This window comes from Panicum virgatum, chromosome 9K, assembly GCF_016808335.1.
Source record: "Panicum virgatum strain AP13 chromosome 9K, P.virgatum_v5, whole genome shotgun sequence".
NCBI classification, from domain to species: Eukaryota; Viridiplantae; Streptophyta; class Magnoliopsida; order Poales; family Poaceae; genus Panicum; species Panicum virgatum.
The window spans coordinates 54,178,309-54,198,996 of record NC_053144.1 but is presented as its reverse complement, the minus strand read 5'-3'; the positions used below and the strand labels follow the sequence as shown (position 1 = coordinate 54,198,996).

Genomic DNA, 20,688 nt, shown 5'->3' with positions numbered 1-20,688 from the left:
TAGTCCAATCTAGATGCAAGAACACGATGAACACAGCAGGTTTAGAGTGGTTCGGGCCACCGGAGCGTAATACCCTACGTCCACTGTGTGTTGTATTGCTTGTGCTCTCAAGAGGTTGAGAACGGGATTGTTCGGAGTGAATCCGAGCTTGTGTTCTGTCTGCCTTCGCCTGGCCCTGCTTGGCTTTACGTACTCCCTCCTTTTATATCTCAAGGGAGGAGTGTACATAGCCGTTGGGTCCCCGACAGATGGGCCCAGCGATGTAGTATAAAATAACATACTGTACAGACATTATGGCGTTGCAGGCGACGGAGATCTTATTCCTGTATTTCCTTGCTTTGCCCGTGGGAATCTTCCGTCCGGCATAGCCATGCCCTGTCTTGTCGAAACGGCGCTAGGGCGTAGCTTGCGGCGTAGCTTGCCGTAGCCTGCCGCGTAGCTGAACGGCCGTGTAGCTTGCGGCGTAGGCGGTATGATGAAAAGGTGCCGTGCCGTCGTATCCATTTAATGCGGCAGACGGGCTCTGCGCGGATGCGGCGCATGCGGCTGCACTGTGTATCTCGGTAATATGCGGTCTACAGTGAGGCCTGACAAAAGCTGCCCCACGTGACGCGGCGGCAGAGCACGCCTCAACCACCCGCATTGAATGCCGTGGGTGGGCGAGTCTTCCAGCGGAAGACTCGCGCTCGCGCCCGCACCTGCGCCTGCAGGACACATGGCGCCCCCAGACCCCGCCTCAGTGGTATATTGGTTCTACGCGCGTGGGAGGTCCGGACGGACGCGGGGAGGTCCCGGACCCATATGGGGGGTTCGAGCCCTCGGCTGTTGGCGTGGAGCTTCCTCTCCTCAGGGACAAGTGGCGTCACCGGACCCGTTCCCAGAGCGGGGAACGGGTCCGGGGCCGTTGGCCCGGTGAGGTAAGAGTCGGACCCCTGAGTCCGGCTGCTCCGCCCCTTAGGGCGTAGTTATGGATGACTACGCGAGTCCTGCCTTGCTGCAGTAGGAGTGGGTATCCTTGCTACAGGGTACCGACAATAATTAAATATTATTCATTTGAATGAACTTTAAACTCAACAATTCTTGGATGACGTATAGTGGAGCACTATGTGAAAGCTGATAAATTTAGCTTCAACTCACTTTTTTCATTTATCTGCTGGCAACATGATTTTGAAATTCATGATATAATTTCTTTCATGTTCATTTATTTACATTGAAGTCTTAGGAGTGCTGCTGCAACTACTTACTAGATATATGATCAATTCAGGGTAGGTTTCTGCTAGCTGCTGGTAGTGGGCGGGTCATGGTTCGCTCATTTCATTCAATTGTGCAAGTTGGTCAAGAAATGTTTGAGAAAGCAAGTGGTTCCAGCAATGTTGCCACCAGTGGGGCTGGGCCAGAAATGACCTGGTCACGTGTGGAGCTCTCTGTCATGTTGGAGCATGTTCAGGCTCATGTTGCGCCCACTGATGTTGATCCAGGTGCTGGTATTCAGTGGCTGCCAAAAATACACCGCCGGTCATCTGAAGTTAAACGAACTGGTGCTTTACTTGAAAGGGTATTTTTGCCATGCCAAATGTATCTCCGCTTTACACGGCACAAGGGAGGAACCCCTGAACTAAAGGTCCATTCTCTTGTCATGATTTCATTTTTTTATACACTGTTTGCTGAGCATATTTTTCAACAATTAGTGGAGGTAGCTAGGTTATCCATCAACTGTTTTTATGTGCAGGTTAAGCCACTGAAAGAGCTAGCATTTAACTCACCAGATATAACTGCTGGTATGACATCACGTCAGTTTCAAGTTATGATGGATGTATTGACTAATCTTCTCTTTGCAAGAACTCCAAGGTACATCATCTATCTTGTAGCAACTACCTCCAGTCATAATACAGAGTGACGTCTGGGATAGGATTGGAGAAGTTAAGGGTGATGTTTACATGTTTGTTCCAGTGAACTGCTTTGCCCACACCTCTCCCTGAGAAATCGTACGCGCATTCCATCCAACTACATTTTTTTTTCTCGAACGCGCAGGAGAGCTACGCATCAATATATTAAGAAGAAAAAAAAGGGGGAAAGAACCCCGGGGCGTTACAGAGTTAAGGGCCTGCAACCCGCCCTTTTACTGATAAATGCTTCTTAAAGGAATAAAACTAGACCAACACATGACCAAAACCTTCTAAGCGGCTGGAGCTGCTAGGGTGAGGAGGTGAAAAATTCCTCGAGTCCCAACCACAGACCACTGATGCATCTCTTCTTTGATGGTTGCAACAACACAAGGCAGGCTAGGAGTGATTCCATCAAACACACGGCGATTACGATGATTCCAAATGGACCAGGCTCCTAGGATGATGATGGAATTAATTAGGGGCAGAAACATAATAAATGCTTTATTTCACCCAAAGGACATGTTTCCTTGGACTTTTCTGAACTGCCCCGAACAACATAGATTATTTATCGGAGACAGTAATATATTAGCATTTCAGCAATAATATCCAGAACCCAGTTTTATGGATCCTGCTTGCAGTTTGTAAAGAATGATAAACTGTTCTTTCTCCTTTTCCAAAATGTTCACATTGCCAATGTTTTCCCAGTTGTAACATAAACTAAAGGAGTTATTCTGGCATTTTATGCAATAAATCAACTATTTTTAACAATGTGGGTTTGGGGGATAAGAGAGAACAAGGTAATAGAATAATTAATCTAATATCGAATATGGAAACAAAAATAGGTGGAAGGCAGATAGTACAAAAAAGGTATATATATTACAATATGGAAATACCGTTAAAGTTGCTCGCAACTTTCAAGGAGAACAATTCTGCTATACATGTCCAGCAGTGTGAACTAGCTGAGCTTAGAAGTTTCTGGATGAAGTGTTTGATGCTTTTCTGACAGGGTCAGTGTTTGAAGTGCATGGATAAACATAAATTATCTGAACACTTATATTCACTTGCTGAAATAGGTAACAAATGCTGCAGGAAATTGTATTATATTAGAATATGTTGTCCGTGCCTATTTTGATGGGTTCAAATCTTATCCATGCACTGCAGTGTTGTCTTGTATGGTTTTATACACGTGCATTCCTGTGACATGGGCATGTGCTGTTCTACATGTTGTACAGGATAAATCTAATGGTGAAGAATGTGCTGCAGTTTGCACAAATTTAGGTCTCGTGTAGGTGATAATTGAGCCATAGGCACAAAATCTGCTCTCTACAGTACTAGTAGCTTCTAGCTGCTTGTGGCAATCACAACTTGGACAAAACTTTGACTACAAATAAAAAGTTTATGAACTATTGTATTGCCGGTTTGCTTGTGTGTGTTAGATATGTAGCTGTGTATCTCTCTCTTGTATTTCCTTTAGTTGGAGGGTCTCTTTGCATATTGTACACATGTATACACTGCCCCTTTGGGCCATGGACTAGATTGAGTTGCTCATTCTTACATGGTACCACAGCCTAGGTTAGGATCCTTCCACCTCCCGTCGCCGGCGAGCCTCCGGCGAGACGCCGGTGAGCAACCACCGCCGGTCGGCGAAGGCAGCTCCACCTCTTCTTCTCCCTCTCTCCACTCCCTTCCTCTGCACACGCCGGCACTGTCTTCCGCGGCGCTTCGCCGCCGGCCTGCGTCCCCTGCAGCCTCGCGCCGTCGGATCTGCTACTGCCGGACTCCCGCGGGGCCGCGCCGCCTCTGGCCTCCGTCCTGCGCCGGACCGCGGCCTCCCGCGCAGCCGCCGGCCCACGCGCCGCCGCTGGCTCCCGTGCGGCCTCACGCCGCCGGATCCGCTGCTGCCGGACTCCCGCGGGGCCGCGCCGCCTCCGGCCTCCGTCCCGTGCCGGCCCGCGGCCTCCAGCGCCGCCGCCGGCCCCCGCGCCGGTCCGCGGCCTCCCACGACGCCGGCCCCGCGCCTCCCACGGCTGCGGCTCCTCTGCCGCGCGGCCTCCGCGCAGCGCGCCACCCGCCCGAGGCCAGCGCCAAGGCGCCGCGCGTTCGGCGCCCGTGCGCCCGCCCGGGCCCCACGCGCCGCTGGTCCTTGTGCCGCGCAGCCCTCCGCGCCGCTCGGCCCCTGCTCTGCGCGCCTCCCCTGTTCTGCGCGCCTCCTCTGCTCTGCTCTGTTCGAGCCCCCCCCCCCCCCCCCCCACCCCGTGCTCCCCTCCCCTGCCCTGCTCGAGCACTCCATCTGCTTGAGGCCTGCTCGAGCAGTCGAGCCACGCGCCGCTGGTGCCGCGCAGCCCTCCGCGCCGCTCGGCCCCTGCTCTGCGCGCCTCCCCTGTTCTGCGCGCCTCCTCTGCTCTGCTCTGTTCGAGCCCCCCCCCCCCCCCCCCCCCCCGTGCTCCCCTCCCCTGCCCTGCTCGAGCACTCCATCTGCTTGAGGCCTGCTCGAGGCCCTGCTTACCAAAAAAAAAAAACAGAGAGACTTTGTGCAGCCCTGGTTATGCGCTGATGGCCTCTTCTACCATTGTCCGTGGTTCTGCCCTAGAGCAAGAACTGCTCACATTGTTCCGCCGCCTCAATGCAGCTGCTTCTGCTCGTGCTTCTGATCCACCACTTCCTTACCATGAGACATCGTCTCAATGGTTCCTTGATTCTGGTGCTTCATTTCATAAGACTCCTGATTCTACCCAGTTGTCTTCCTTGTCTTCTCTTGATCACCCTCTCATTGTTCAAACAGCTGACGACACCTCTCTTCCTGTTACTGGACGGGGTGTTCTCTCGACGTCTTCCTTTCATGTGCCTATAGTTTCACATGTTCCTAATCTCACTATGCAACTAATGTTTGCTGGCCAGATCACTGATCATGGATGTCGGATCATTCTTGAGTCAGACTCTTGTTGTGTTCAGGATTCGAACGGGACTTCTTGTGGGGACTGGGCCTCGGCGCCATGACTCTCAGCGTCTTTGGGAGCTTGACTGGCTTCGCCTTCCCTCATCCACTGTGGCAAGTCCCTCATCCACCTCACCTACACCTGTGACCTCACCTACCCCTGTGGTTGCTGGTTCTGCTACTGCACCTACCTTTGCTCAGTGGCATCGTCGCCTTGGCCATCTCTCCGGTTCGAGGCTTTCCACTCTTGTGGGCAGTGGTGTTTAGGTCCTGTGTCTGGTGATGCCGCACTTCATTGTATGGGTTGCAAACTTGGTAAACAGCTGCAACTCCCTTATCCATCCAGTGATTCTGTATCGCAGCGCCCTTTTGATCTCATTCACTGATGTATGGGGGCCAGCTCCTTTTGTCTCCAAAGGGGGTCACTCCTATTACGTCATTTTCATCGATGATTATTCACGGTTTACTTGGATCTATATTATGTCCTCTCGTGGCCAGTTTTTATCTATCTACCAGCAATTTGCCACTATGATTCGCACTCAGTATGATTCTCCCATTCGTGCATTTCGTGCTGATTCTGCTGGTGAGTACATCTCTGCTGCGCATCGCCGCTTTCTTGCTGAGCAGGGTACCCTTCCTTAATTTTCTTGTCCTGGTGCTCATGTTCAGAATGGTGCTGTCGAACGCAAGCATCGTCACATTCTTGAGACTGCTCGTGCTTTACTACTCTCCTCTGAGCTTCCACCTCACTTCTGGGCTGAGGCTGTCTCAACGGCTGTTTTCCTCATTAATAGACAGCCTTCGTCCGTTCTTCAGGGTTGTACCCCGTATGAGCGCTTGTTTGGCCATCCACCCAACTACAATCATCTTCGTTGCTTTGGGTGTGCCTGCTTTGTCCTACTCCCTCCTCGTGAGCGCACTAAGCTAACTGCCCAATCAGTTGAGTGCATTTTTCTTGGGTACAGTACGGAGCACAAGGGTTATCGTTGCTACGACCCTGTTGCTCGTCGGATGAGAATATCCCGAGATGTCACCTTTGATGAATCCCGCCCTTATTACCCTCGTTCCTCCTCGAGCTCCTCTTCCACTACTGTGGAGTCTATCTCCTTCCTGACTCTTCCTGATGAGTCTTTTCCGCTGCCATCCACTCCACCATCACTACCTCCTGCTCCCTCTATAGTTCGTCCACCTCCACCTGAGCCTTCTCAGTTGCTCTTTGGGCCCCCTTCCGTCGAGGCTCCTCATTCCCCACTTGTGTCTTCTCCGCTGCCCCTTAGTCCCACTCCACCTCCACCTCCACCCGAGTCGTCTTCCTCGCTCCTTGGACCTACTCCTGTGATGGTCCCTCCTCGTGAGATCACTCACATCTACTCTCGCCGTCCGAGACCTCCCCCACCTCCACCCGAGTCGTCTTCCTCACTCCTAGGACCTACTCCTGTGGTGGTCCCTCCTCGCGAGATCACTCATGTCTACTCTCGTCGTCCGAGAACTTCACCTTCACCTTCACCTGAGTCTTCCTTCTCACTCCTTGGTCCTTCTCCTGAGTCGCCATCTCGGTATGATCTTCGTGATCGTGGTGCTCTACGACCTCCAGAGCGCTATGACTTCACTGCTGCTGCACTTGTTGAGCCAGCCACTTACCAAGAGGCTGCTGTCCACCCAGACTGGCAGCACGCCATGGCTGAGGAGATTGCTGCCTTGGAGCGCACTGGTACATGGGATCTTGTCCCGTTGCCTCCTCAGGTGACTCCTATTACTTGCAAGTGGGTCTATAAGATCAAGACTCGCTCTGATGGCTCCCTTGAGCGCTACAAGGCTCGTCTTGTAGCTCGTGGTTTTCAGCAGGAGCACGATCGTGATTATGATGAGACTTTTGCACCGGTAGCTCACATGACCACCGTTTGGACTCTTCTCGCTGTTGCCTCTGTCCGACAGTGGTCCATCTCCCAGCTTGATGTCAAGAATGCCTTTCTCAATGGTGAGCTACGTGAGGAGGTTTACATGCAGCCACCTCCAGGCTATTCTGTTCCGGATGGCATGGTTTGTCATCTGCGTCGCTCCCTTTACGGCCTCAAGCAGGCTCCTCGGGCCTGGTTTGAGCGTTTTTCCTCTATTGTCACTTATGCTGGTTTTAAGCCCAGCGACCACGATCTGGCTCTCTTTGTCCACACTTCCCCTCGTGGTCGCACACTTCTTCTTCTCTATGTTGATGATATGATCATTACTGGCGATGACTCTCAGTTCATTGAATTTGTGAAGAAGCGTCTTAGTGACAAATTCTTGATGTCTGATCTTGGTCCTCTTCGTTACTTCCTTGGTCTCTGAAGTTTCTTCCACACCTGATGGCATCTACCTCTCCCAGGAGAAGTACATTCATGATCTTCTCTCTCGTGCTGCTCTCACCGATCACCGCACAGCTAACACCCATGGAGCTTGGTGTTCAGTTGAGGGCCACTGATGGTGAGCCTCTTGCCGACCCGACTCGCTACCTACATCTTGTTGGTAGTCTAGTCTACCTTGGGATCACTCGTCCTGACATCTCACATGCTATTCACATCCTGAGTCAGTTTGTTTCTGCGCCCACCCAGCTTCATTACACTCACCTCCTTCGAGTTCTTCGATATCTTCGTGGCACTTGCTCTCGCCGGTTGTTCTTCTCTCGTTCTAGCCCTCTTGAGCTTCACGCATACTCCGATGCGACCTGGGCTAGTGACCTTTCTGATCGTCGCTCTCTTTCTGCTTATTGTGTCTTCCTTGGATCCTCCTTGATTGTCTGGAAAACCAAAAAGCAGACAGCAGTTTCTCGTTCAAGTGCTGAGGCTGAGTTGAGGGCTATGGTAGCAGTGGCAGCTGAGATCACCTGGCTCCAGTGGCTACTTGAGGATTTCAGTGTGATGGCTTCCCCACCAACTCCTCTCTCCTCTGATAGTACTGGTGCGCTCAGTATTGCTCGGGATCCTGTGAAGCATGAACTCACCAAGCACATCGGTGTTGATGCTTCTTACATGAGATCGCAGGTGCATGATTAGATTGTGGCTCTTCAGTATGTGCCTTCCGAGTTTCAGTTGGCGGACTTCTTCACAAAGGCACAGACAAGGGCTCAGCACAGCTATTTCCTCTCCAAACTCAGTGTTGTGGATCCCCCATGAGTTTGAGGGGGGGGGGGTGTTAGATAGATATGTAGCTGTGTATCTCTCTCTTGTATTTCCCTATAGTTGGAGGGTCTCTTTGCATATTGTACACATGTATACACTGCCCCTTTGGGCCATGGAATAGATTGAGTTGCTCATTCTTACAGTGTGTTGCATTGATGACTCAAGTTTCATATCTGATTATTATCATTGATCATATTCTTGACTATTATAGGAATCAAACTCTACTATGCTGCTTACATCATACCCAAAGCATATACATTACTCTATATATAGAAGCAGTTAGATTATACAGAGAAAAAAAACAGTTTAGTAGACCAGTTTTCTGATCTGACGCATATAAATTATTTTGTGTATCAAATTAGGAAACTTCAGGTCGTTCATGTACCATAGTAAGCAAAATTAAGTATTTTGAATTAGACATGGCATTGGCAGGACGGAGGTATTAATCCCGCTGAATTATACTAGTGAAACAAATATCTTCACCTTTTTTAGTATATTTCATGATTTGCCACTTCATTAGTAAGCAATACCACAAGACAAATTTTGTTTATTTCTTAAAAATCATTTTAGTTTATTTTGACCTGTTTATTTCTTATAAAAATCATTTTATTTTATGTTGACCAGACACATTTGTATCCTATTTATATTTGCTTCTCATAATCAAACTAATCGATTACTCAGAAAAACGAAGAGTAATCTAAGCTATCCCCTGGACAATGATGACGACGACATTGAAGAAGCATCTGATGCAGTTGTACCTGATGGGGTTGAGGAGGTAGAATTAGCAAAGATTGGTGTTGAAGTAAAAGAAAGAGCACGAAAGCTACTTCTTGATGATATCCGAGACTTGTCTACTGGTGTTGAATCATCGCATGATCAGAGTCCGTCACCAAAGGCTGATGATGCTACATGGATTGTTACTGGTTCAAGGTTAATTCTGGTATGTTCAAGTACCATGCTTATATCAATTTTTAGTTCACTTTTAAGTATAAAAATCACTTTGTTTGTACGAACTATATTCTTAACTAAACTTCATTTAGTAGTTCATACCTAAAGTAGTACTTGCTTTAGTTCAAATTATCATAAGGCTATGGATTTTTCCTTGTTATGTCATTTATATCTAACCATCATGGCTAACATAACCTTTGCCAGGTCAAACAACTGAAGAAAGGGTTCGTGAATGTCCGGAATGGTAGGAAAGAGGCATATTCTACACTAAGAATTGCTATGCAGAAAGCTGCACAGTTGAGGTTGGCAGAAAAGGAAAAGAATAAAAGCCCTTCATGTGCCATGAGAGTTTCAACGAGGATAAACAAGATTGTTTGGAGCATGTTAGCAGATGGAAAATCCTTTGCTGAAGCTGAAATAAATGATATGGTAAACTTGATTTCTTTCCAGCCAAATGTAGTCCCTTCTGCCATTTCTGATAGTACTAGGATTAATATGTTCAGAATGTATTTGAGAATGATGATCATTAGTTCCTGTAGATAACTAACTCACCATGAAAGTTTAAATATTGCACTGATTTTCCAATTGATATATAGATTTTTGATTTTGACCGGGACTACAAAGATATTGGCATCGCGCAGTTGACAACCAAGCTGTTTGTCCTTAGAAATGGACTTGCTAATGCAAAATCAGATACTGTTCTGGCACCATGGAACCCACCTTCTGAATGGGGCAAGTAAGCATATATCCTCTCATTTGGTGTACATGACTATTTGGATGCTCATAGGAAGCTCTGTGCAGTCTTTTCTATTTCCTTTTTGAATGATAATGTTTTTAAGGGTGTTCAACATATAAGTAACATGACATTTACAATGATGATGTTCTGTGACAAGCCTATAGAGTGTGTGTAATCTATTACAGTTTCAGCAATGTTCTTTTTATGGATATAACTGTAGATGTTTCACTCTTTTCCCTCGAACACACAAGTGATATGCTTTTCATTTCTTAAGATGATCACATTTTATTCATCTCAAGCTGGCATGCAGGATTGTATTTCAAATGGCAGTAGTAGTGTAAACTGTAAAGTTCAGGAATGCTCCATTAAAGGGAAAGAACAAGCTACTCCTGCAGTACTGTTTAAAGGAACACACTAACCATAAACTTCTATGGGTTTGTTCGGAAGAGGGGATTGCTCTAGGAAATTTTGGGAGCTTTCCTGAGGATTTGAATACATTCCCTCCTTTTCAAACAAAGCCCTAAGTGAGGTTGCTACATGTTTCTTTCTTTTTCTAGAATGCGCAGGAGGAGAACTGTGTGTCATTGCATTAAGAAAGAGAATAGTGCTAATGGGTTGTATTTGCTTATGCAGTTCTTAGATTACATCGGCACCTTTTTGTGATTTGAACTACCAACACCAAACATTTTTCTTCCAATTGTGTTTACTACTTTATATGTTCATTGGACCTGTGTTTTAGTTTGCTAATCCTCTGCCCTGGTAATCATGCTTCCTGACTCAATTAAAATGCAGGAATGCCATGCTTCGTGTTAATGCCCGGCAGGGCGCTCCAACTGGTGGAAATTCAGTTATCGAGAGTTTTCTAGTAAGTCCAGTTGGTTTTTTTTTTCCATTGAACTTCTAATATTTTACTTTAGAATCATATTCTCCTATGATTGCAAGTTTTTTTTAACCAGTTTTTTAAAGTATTAAAGAAATATAGTTGTTATATACAAATAAGCATTTGTTTGATGTAACTGTGTGTACTGACTCCTTTTTTTGTATACACTTTTATGGATGCGAATAATAGTGCCTCCTTTTTACCCTTGTAACTGCAGGTAGACATCTATCCACTTAAAATTTATTTGACTGAAACAATGTACAGAATGATGTGGGGATATTTCTTCCCTGGAGACGAACAACAACCACAAAAGCGACAGGTTAGATCATTTCATGTTCTTTGATGTTCTCAATGTTATTGTGCTTTCCTCTTTGGTCCTTATCTTTCTTTTCATTGTCCAGGAGCTTTTCAAGGTCTCCACTACAGCAGGGACAAGACGAAAGAAAAGCACTTCTAATGTGGAGACAAACAGTCCCAATAACCAGTCATCAAAAGAATCTACATTTGCACAGAAGCCTGAACTTCGAAGGACATCTTCATTTGACAGAACATGGGAGGAAACAGTTGCTGAGTCTGTAGCTAATGAACTTGTTTCACAGATGCAGGGTCAGTCAAATGTCCAATCTGAATCTCAAGATGCTGCTAAGGATTCCAAGTTATTACGTCCTGTTCGTTCTACTTGTGAGGATAAGAAAATTGTGGAGCCTAATGAGGTGAAGCAAACCAGGCCTCAAAAACTGATGGACTTCCGCAACATAAAGATAAGCCAGGTTGGCATCAACTTCTCAGTGCAGTTTTATTTGAATAGTACATACCATGATCAAACAATAGTCGTGTTTCTCAAATGTTTCTTTTAATTGTATATGTTCTCTATTTTTCCCAATGATGGTAGTTTAACTCTTGTTATGCTAGGTTGAATTGCTTCTCACATATGAAGGATTGCCGTTTGCTGTAAGTGATGTAAGGCTACTTATGGATACCTTTCATCGTGAAGATTTTACTGGAACATGGCCAAGATTGTTTTCACGAGTAAAGAAACATATTGTATGGGGAGTATTGAAGTCTGTTACTGGCATGCAGGCAAGTAAAGTTGATTTGATTACAACCTTTGAAGTCGAAAACACACTTTGAATTCCAGATGATTCAGCTGTCAAAATAGAACATAATGTTAAGCCACATTTGAATGCGTGTATATAGTTCGATGCCATAATGTTGTTATTTAGATAACTTTTAAGAAGGATCTCCTACATGGAAATAATCAGCTAGTGAGAAATATTCTTTTACATTTTCAGCTAATTTGACTTAGAGGTCACTCATTCCTCTTTTACAGGGTAAAAAGTTCAAAGCTAAATCTACTAGCCAGAAAGAGCCATCTGCTGCTTTAATCAGTGCCAGTGATTTTAATTTAAGTGACAGTGATGGTGATGATGCTGGCAATTCTGATCAACTTCCAGCATTTCTAAAAAAGCCTAATGATGGAGCTGGTGATGGATTTGCAACCTCAGTTAAGGGCTTGTTCAATTCCCAAAAGAAGAAAGCGAAGGCTTTTGTCCTAAAGACGATGAAAGGAGAGGCCGAGCATGATTTCCATGGTGAACGGAGTGAGAATGAAATTGAGTTCTCTCCATTTGCTAGGCAATTGACTATAACCAAGACAAAGAAGCTTATACGGCGGCACACGAAGAAGTTGAACAAGTCTAAGGTTCACAAAAATTCAGGTGAGCTATTATATGCAATGCACCAAAAAAGAATCTTTCATTGATCATTTCATTATGGCACATTTCTAGATATCTGAGCATCTTGCTTGCATAGTACACTCATAGTATCTGCATTTGTTAGTATATGATATGATGTTAACAAAATTTCACATCTACGCTACATGGAACTACTACAATGGATAGATTCTTAACACGTAACCAAACAAACTGGAGTATCTCTGCTGCAATCATCATTAACTGATTTTTGTAAAGAGGAATGGATATGTTTTCAGTGGAGTAACTCCCAGTTCTGACTTGCCTGTTGATTTCTTCTTCAGCTACTGAGCAAGAAGTGCTGCCACCGCGTGCTCCTGCTGGATACAACTCAGACTCCTCCGACTCATCATCGCCAGAGACAAGCCCAAAAGATTAGCCAGTGTTGTCAGTAAAAGGATGTCTCCGATGGTGCTTGGAAGTCCCGAGTTGAAACGCCTCCAGCTTACTGAGCGCTGAAGTGACCTGCAATTTACTTGATTACAGCTTCCGGTTTTGATCTTGTAGATCCTCGATACGATCTACGTGATGGTTTTGTAGCTATCCGAATAGATGTAGATAGTGTTTCAGCATTTGCACCCCATCAGATGGGGGCTTTGAAATAAGCGGCATCCAATCCATATGATCCAAAACTTCTTACACCATGTATAAGCGTTATCCAATCCACCTCATACACTACTCCCATACATACATTTGTTCTAGTTAGGATCTTGTAGCGCATGATACGCCTGGTTATTAAAACGACGTTTAAACGCCGTGAAAATGATGCTGTGAAAATGACGTTTTCTCATGAAAACGTTCTTGTGAAATTGACGTTTAAACGTTAAAACGTCCGTTTAAACGATAAAACGTCCATCGTTTTGTTAAAATCTACCATCTATTCGTTTCGTCGTTTTATCGTTTTAATAACCCTGATGATACGGTCTTGGTGCCGGGAACTCGTGATTGTTTATAAGCTTTCACTTAGTCTATATTTTTTTATACAGTATAGAATACGTTTCTTAGATGTCAGAGCTTCGATCCGTCCGAGGCAGAGGTCCGTCGTGCCCGTGGCATCCACTGCAAGCTGCTCCGCCGAGAGCACAAGCCTTTGAATAGAGCGCCACGCAGCCTTTGTGCTTCGAAGAGACAAAGATTGAATAAGGGCTCGATCGTAGCTGCAGTTTTCTTGTAGCCTTCATGACGGCGTGCCGGACCTACTGAACTGAAAGACGCATCTCATCGAAAACAACAGAACTGTCATTTTTCCCGTGGATTGTGCATCGGAATATCAAGGCATTAATTATTGGAGCCAACAAGTTTTGAACAGTGGTGGATTCTGAACATTCAGATGCAGCCCCTTGCATTTTCTGATTGGATGCTAGACCGCCACATTGCAGCATTTGGATCAATCAAGCATTCAGATGCAGCCCCAATGATCCTCTCTATAGCATCCTGAGCTTGATCTGTATTGAAAAGTACTCCGCCCCTTCATGTACTCACATACTCCACCTGAAAATAACTTACGAAGAAGTGCCCGAGAAATTCAACCAAGTAAGACACATGGAAGGATAGGTAATGCATCCATACATTCATATATGAAGTTATGTTTATGCAAAATTTGGCGTTGAACAAAATTTTGTATAAGGATAAATGAAAGACAAAATCAACATATATGAATTGGGACCCTTTAATTCACGAGTTGGCTTGTGGTAGACAGCGCCACAACTAGCACCGTGGATCACTGATTAGCTCCACCCAGCCACAAATTCATCAAGTGATGATGGAGCACAAAGTGAACTGCATATATGGTGCATACAGCTTAATAGGAATCGTAGGTACGGTGGTGTTAGGGCTGCACCATGATTATTTTTATTCCGGTTTCAGTCAATGTATAGTTAGTGCGTGTACCTTCCGCATATTGGTGATCGATTGATGCAAAGACAAGAGAAGACCATGGCATGGCACAGCCCAACCACTGTATTCAGCTCGCATCGCACGCGCAGGCACACGGTGCCCGCACCAGAAGGGTGATCAGACGAAGACGTACCAACCAACAAGCTGCAGACTGCACCACCACTCCAGTTTTGGATCGAGAGCACGCAGCACCAGCAGGGCCGCCAATCCGGAGTGGAGGGGACACAGCACAAGGCCTTTCACTTGAGCCGCGCGCTGTAAAAAGATTTATCAATGCCCGTCGGGCACTTAATTCTCTGTCCAATTAGGTCGTGGCTCTAGCCGCATATATAGTGGACTGAGCTGAGGGAGCTGAGAGACCTTTACCAGCTAAAGGCCTCGTTTGGCAGCCCACGTTTGGTTCCATGCCTGTTTTCATTCCAGGCCTGGTTTGAGTGATTCCACCCGTGTCACTCAATCCGGCCAGGATTTAATCATCCCCAATTCACTCAAACCGAACAAAGATGGAATCAATCCAGTAAGCTCAAAATACTAATGAACAATCTCATGCATATGCAGAGCACGTACATATTTGAATCTTCACCGTATACTTAAGCAAACTGAAGATAAACACCCAGGTGCAAGTCTTTACATAAGAAACCTATTGAGTCATGTTTGAAAGATTGTCAAAGCAACAAATAAACAAAACTGAGAATGCTCATTCTCAAAACTAAAAATAGCATGATAAATCCTCTTATACTCAGACCATGGCCTTGTCCTATGCCTTTCTAGCAGCTTGAGTATTGACCTTGGAGCCTCCTGCAACAAACCAACATGTAGAGTTCAGAACATGCTTATTCAACAAAATAAGCTATGTGACCAGGGATAAATGCACATGATTTCAGTTGCATGCTCTTCAAAATGTGTGAAATAATTAAGGATCTCACTCAGTGACCAGCTCCCAGATCAGCCAAGGGGAGATACTAGCATAAAAGTATATAGGAGGGCACACGAAGCAGTATGAAACTATCATATAGCAAACTAAGCAAAGTATATATAGAAAAGAGGCAGCAGCTGACAGTGATTTTGTAACACGGGTAATAGGTGCAGTCATTCATTGAGTTACGTAAGGGACAGAAAGCTAGATCAAATATGACTAACAGTACAACTGAAGAGAATACTAAACTGGATCAAGTGACAGTGAGATAGTCTCCATGCTACTTCAGCGAGATCTGTACAACAACACTTCTATGCATTGGATCGAAAGCAATCATGAAACTAAGGTTACATATAGTTAACATTTAGGTGCAACCAAGAAGAATGAATAGTACAGGGAACCAATCTCGTCCAAAGCTGCGTTCAGCAAAGACGACTTAGCAGCATCGGTTACTGACTGAATTCTGAATGACTCCGGTTCTGCAGTTAATCTCAATTTGTGGGTTATATAGGTGAGGGTTTATTGTTTGTTGGGAAAAAGAATTAACAATGTCACTTTTTTCATAAGACAAATCTGATCCCACGAAATGGATATAATTTTTTTCAGCATAGCAACCATGATTTCTGTCAACACAGTGAATGGCCTTAGGTGAAGTTTCTCGGTTGCAATCAATAGCGCTAGTATCAGACAGACATAATGAATTGCATTTCTCAACTTACAACGTATATACACGTGATGAAATCTTAAATCTAGGAGTGGATTTGCCGGCCTCCGTTGCTGACTGAATGGCTACTCCGTTGATTTAATTTCGAAACAATGGTGCTGACTAAATCGAAATCAAGAAACGCAAGGACGCAGCTGCCACCGCCGGCTGCTCCGAATCAAGAAACCAGAACAACAAACGCGAGGAAGGGGAGCGGCGGCCGAGGCGGCGGCAGCAGCAAGCAATGGACAGATCTAGAGGACGGTGGCGAAGATGGCGCCGGCGCCACCCCCGCCGCACGTGAAGGCCCAGGCGCTGAGTGCGCCGGCGTGGTGGAGCGCCCCTACGAATCCGGCCCCCGCGGCCAGCGAGGCTGCGCTCCCATCACCAGCAAGATCCAAGAACGCTAGAGGAGGGAGAGAGAGGAGGAAGGGGAGGACGAGGGGATCACCGGCGAGAAGGAGGTCGCGCTGTCGTCACCTCGCGACCGAGTCGTCGCCAGAGAGCCGAATCCGCCAGCAGCAGTTGCCACCGCCGCCGCCAAACTCGCGCCGCCAGGACACCTCCGCCTCTCACGCCGCCAGGCCGCCTCGACGCGGAATGATTCCTGGAGGGTTGAGGTCCGGATCGAATCCGGGCTGAGGATGGGGTGGAACGGCCTGGAATGGCCCGTTTTCATTCCGAACCTTGCCTAAACGAACTACGATTCCGGACGGGACCTGATTTCGAACCGGGCCACTTCGTTCCGGCCAGATTGGAGGCTACTAGAAACATATACCATGGAGCCGACTATTTCATGATCCTGTTAGTTAGCTTGTAATCAACGTTGAAACGTGTTGGTAACATTATATTTTATTTTGTGGTTATAGAGAGATAACACTACTCATTACATTTACAGTAGCAGCTGCAATTGGGAAATCTCAGCAGTCTGCATGGCCTTCGCTGCATATCGTGCATCCTGCGAGCTCTTTCTCTGAAGTTTGGTTTGTAGCACTTTGTCATCTGTTATGAAGAGAAGGAAAAGAAGAGCAACACATTAGCTTCTCTTTTTCTAAGAACAAGTAACGAACGAGCTGGCAAAAATTATTTGCGTTGTTGAATGGGGTTGTAAAGCATATATAGCTAGTTATGCTATTAAAGAAAAATATATCGATTCCGAGATAAACACCACATATGTTCCCTTCTTCTCTAATTTTTTAGCCTAACATTTATTGAATTAAAGAAGAGAGAGTATTGATCTGAGTGAGCTCTCAATCTCTCTCTGCCACCTCTCCTAGTATTCTCACCCTCCTTCCTCTCTCTCCACTCCGGCAAGCAGCCACTACTGACGCCAAGCCAGAAAGCTAGCTTGGACAGGAGAGCCCGTGGCGGAGCCCCTGCCGGCGCAAGCAGCTGCTGGGCAGGAGGCCCCTGCAGGAGGAAGCGCGTGGCTGCCTGGGAGCGGCCGCGCAGGGCAGAGCGCCTGCCCCTGTTGATACAGCGCACAAGCTGGCGGGGGGTCGCTAGCGCGGACTGCAGCTCTGGGCTGCAGCAAGCCACGGGCGAGCGGCGAGGGGCGGCGATGGCGCGGATCTAGTTGTCCGGTCTATCCCTACTCGATTCTACGGCGGTGACGGGGGCTTTCTTGCTGTTGCTGCTGGGCTCTGTGGGATAGTCGGCAGCGTGGTGGCGGCTTCGATTGGGAGGTTTCCGAGGCGGAAGCGGAAGCACAGAGACGGACGGTGCGGCGGGGTTGCCGACGGCGGAGAATGCCCGCTGATGGCCGGAGGAGACGGAGGCCACAACACGTGGAAGAGGAGTCTCGAGAAGACGAGAATGCTCAGGAGACGCTGCTGGAGTGTTTGTTTTTGTTGTCCGATTGAAATCCGACGGTGATAAAAAGGAGACGACGGGACGAATGAGGTGCCAAATTACCCATATTTCCACGTTTGGCCGAGCTGTACCGGTTGCCGGTCCCATGGCCCGTCCGCGCGCCGCACGCCACTGCCCCGACGGCCTCCTCCCGCTCGCCGGCGCCATGGTCTCCTCCCGCTCGCCGTGCGCCTGGTAGCTCGCCGCCTCATGGTCCTCCTCCCTCGCTTCCACACCCTCGACGTCGTCCGGCCTCGCGGCATGGCTCTGCGATCTCCGGCATGGCGCCCTACCGGCCTGAGCATCATGTGCAGGTGCAGGTGCGGGCCAGCCGTCGCCGGCCTCGTAGTGCCGCTCCTGCGCAGGGTCCCGTCCACCGATGCCGCGGCCGTTTGAGTGGGCCTCGCGGCGCGTCCCCGCTGTCCCGCCCACCCGTGCTTTGCGCCGCACCCCTACCTGGTTAAAGAACGAAGATGAAGTAATGTAGTCACAAATTGCCTCTGAATTGCTATACCTATTAAATAGTTTAAGAACTTCTCAACCTGTGAAAGATCTTAGCTTTCTCTCTTTCGTTCTTTAGCTAATTTTCAATGGGTGGTGAGAAAACATACATAGAATTCATGGATCACCAAAATGATGACACTCTTCAAGATTACAAGATGGACCCAGTGGTTGTTACAGTTCCTGTCCCCTTTTAATGATGGCAAACCAAAAATCTATACTTGGGACTTGTTTAGTTGCAAAATTCAAAATTTCAAATCTACCACATCGAACGGGAATCTTACATGCATGAAATATTAAATTTAGATGAAATAAATAACTAACTGCATAGTTTGATTGTAAATTACGAGACGAATCTAATGAGCCTAATCGGGCCATGATTAATCACTAAATTGCTACAGTAACCATGCGCTAATGACAGATTAATTAGGCTCATTAAATTCGTCTCGTAGTTTACAGACGAATTCTATAATTAATTTTGTGATTAGTCTATATTTAATACTTCAAACGTGAAAAGATTCTATTTCAAAAACTTTACAACCTACAACTAAATGAGGCCTTGTATTATGATGGTTTGGCGTTTGCTGATTGCTATTTGGATGCAGTTGTATTTTTAATGCGACAATTACAACTGGTGGATCCTTAAATAAACTAGTAGTGCCCATGTGCGGCACGCACATATTTTAAAATCAAGAAATTTCTAGCATAGGTCCGCATACGTCATTTACATATTTTAAAAAATTCAGAAACTAACCACTTTATATTTAACACAGTGATTGATATGTGACAATTATATAAACAACCTAGGAAACAAGATATTTAGATTAATTAACCAATAATTTAGCTTAAATCATAATCCATACTATAATTATTTTCATCGACACATTATATTATATGTATAGTTAATAAGGTTGTGTGTTGTGTCCATCCAACAAATCCATGCACATAACAATCAACAAACATTTAAGTGATGGAGAAGAGGAACCTTGTTCAACTTGGTTCCTTCTTTGGGATAAGAAAATGTGAGTACAACTCGAGCACCCAAATGAACAATAGACACGACGCCACCCATGTTGTCCTCATCCCTCAAGCACATCACAGCCTGGCATCGGTCTCCTGCAGAGTGGTGTCGAGGAGAGCCCCACGCTGATGCAGCTCCCCATCAGCTGGACTTTTCTCGTGGTCTCTACCCTCAATTAGGCAGCTACAGAGCCACCCACACCTCCCCCTATAGACACCTCTGCAAATGAAGTAGCTAGTGATCGCTCACTCATATTATACATCACAAGGTGAACCAAACAATTACTGAACTAATTATCAAACTGTCAAATAAACACAAAAAAAGAGGTAGATGGCAACTGTAGCTGCTTCTTGCAAAAATTTCATTAAATTCTACCTTGCAAAGGTGAACCAAACAATTAATGAACTAATCAAAACTATTAAATAAACACCAGAAAAGAGGTAGATAGGAACTGCAGTGGCTTCTTACAAAAGTTTTATCAAATTCTACTATGCAAACAAATTGTGATGAAATTTGAAATAAAAGGAGAAACATAAAACATCTATATCTGAAACAGTAAGACAAATGAGCTATATCTGAAACAATAAACACAATGAGATTTCAGATGTTCCGTTGCCAAGATATGAGGAAAAATACTTGGGTTGTTTGTATCTACACTTTTCAGGATCAATCCTTCCAAAGGCTTTGAAATTACATTAAAGAAAAGGCAGGTAGAACATCAGAATGTGCATTGCCATTTCAATAAGTTGCAGTTGCTTCAAAACCAACCAGCACTGCACCTCTAGATTTGGATTTTGGACAACCACTTCATATTCACTATATCATGGTTACCCCTTTCTAACAAAGAATTAAAATTATTTTCTAGCTAGCGGCCATTTTGTCAATTAGATGAGACTAAATATAGTCTTTTGTAGAAACCCAATCTAGATACTGGTATTGGGCATAACCCACAGCCACATCTCTGTTGTTCTTCCATTAATTCAATCTAGATACTGGTATTGGGCATAATCCACAAGAACGTGCAGAACTCAATCTACTCTGCATATATGCTAATTGCTCGCACTGAAACATCCTTTTGGATACAATATTATGTCATTCAGAAATGCCACAAATTCTAAATCTAAGAAAGATACCTTCTTCTTGCAGTTCATCTGGCATTCCCTTTATCCCTTGCAGAATTAGAATCAATGACCAAATGCTCTGCAATATAATTAACACAATTTGTTCATTAACATGATAAATGAAACCAACTTATTTTCTTTTGATCCTCGTATATACAAGGGAACTCCGCCTATGCTGACTGGAAGACTCTCTCTCCTGAGTCGTCTCAACATAGCCGGTCCCAAGCCCGGGTAAAGGAGGAGGGTTGCGTTAGGTTTTGGCAAACCAGCATAAAAAATGCCACTCAAATGGATATGAAACCTACAAGAAACTCGTTGGGGCGTAACCCTCTTAGCGACGCGCTACATCGGAACCCGGGTGTGGTGATAAATGGGCAAGGGCCGGGTC

General features: G+C 45.9%; 1 protein-coding gene and 2 long non-coding RNA genes across 4 annotated transcripts in view; 1 reads left to right on the top strand and 2 right to left on the bottom strand.

Moving 5' to 3' along the window:
• The window catches only part of LOC120652337 (protein ABERRANT POLLEN TRANSMISSION 1-like), a 28,063-nt gene extending 15,067 nt beyond the window's left edge, over positions 1–12,996 (top strand). For both annotated transcript variants that reach the window (XM_039930122.1, XM_039930121.1), the window contains 11 exons: positions 1,265–1,621; positions 1,730–1,848; positions 8,658–8,916; positions 9,129–9,353; positions 9,521–9,660; positions 10,453–10,525; positions 10,758–10,859; positions 10,942–11,310; positions 11,453–11,620; positions 11,871–12,258; positions 12,576–12,996. In XM_039930122.1, coding sequence (XP_039786056.1) covers positions 1,265–1,621; positions 1,730–1,848; positions 8,658–8,916; positions 9,129–9,353; positions 9,521–9,660; positions 10,453–10,525; positions 10,758–10,859; positions 10,942–11,310; positions 11,453–11,620; positions 11,871–12,258; positions 12,576–12,670 — 2,295 coding nt within the window. In that variant the 3' untranslated portion in view covers positions 12,671–12,996. The remainder of the gene's footprint in view (positions 1–1,264; positions 1,622–1,729; positions 1,849–8,657; positions 8,917–9,128; positions 9,354–9,520; positions 9,661–10,452; positions 10,526–10,757; positions 10,860–10,941; positions 11,311–11,452; positions 11,621–11,870; positions 12,259–12,575) is intronic.
• Positions 12,997–14,693: 1,697 nt separating this feature from the next.
• Positions 14,694–16,530, bottom strand: LOC120652338. The gene is made up of 2 exons (XR_005666523.1): positions 16,258–16,530; positions 14,694–14,985 (listed from the first exon to the last, which is right to left on the bottom strand). It is a non-coding gene; the product is annotated as an uncharacterized LOC120652338 (long non-coding RNA).
• A 2,596-nt stretch (positions 16,531–19,126) lies between these two features.
• Positions 19,127–20,446, bottom strand: LOC120652336. Its single transcript, XR_005666522.1, has 2 exons — positions 20,313–20,446; positions 19,127–19,398 (listed from the first exon to the last, which is right to left on the bottom strand). It is a non-coding gene; the product is annotated as an uncharacterized LOC120652336 (long non-coding RNA).
• Positions 20,447–20,688: the final 242 nt, after the last annotated feature.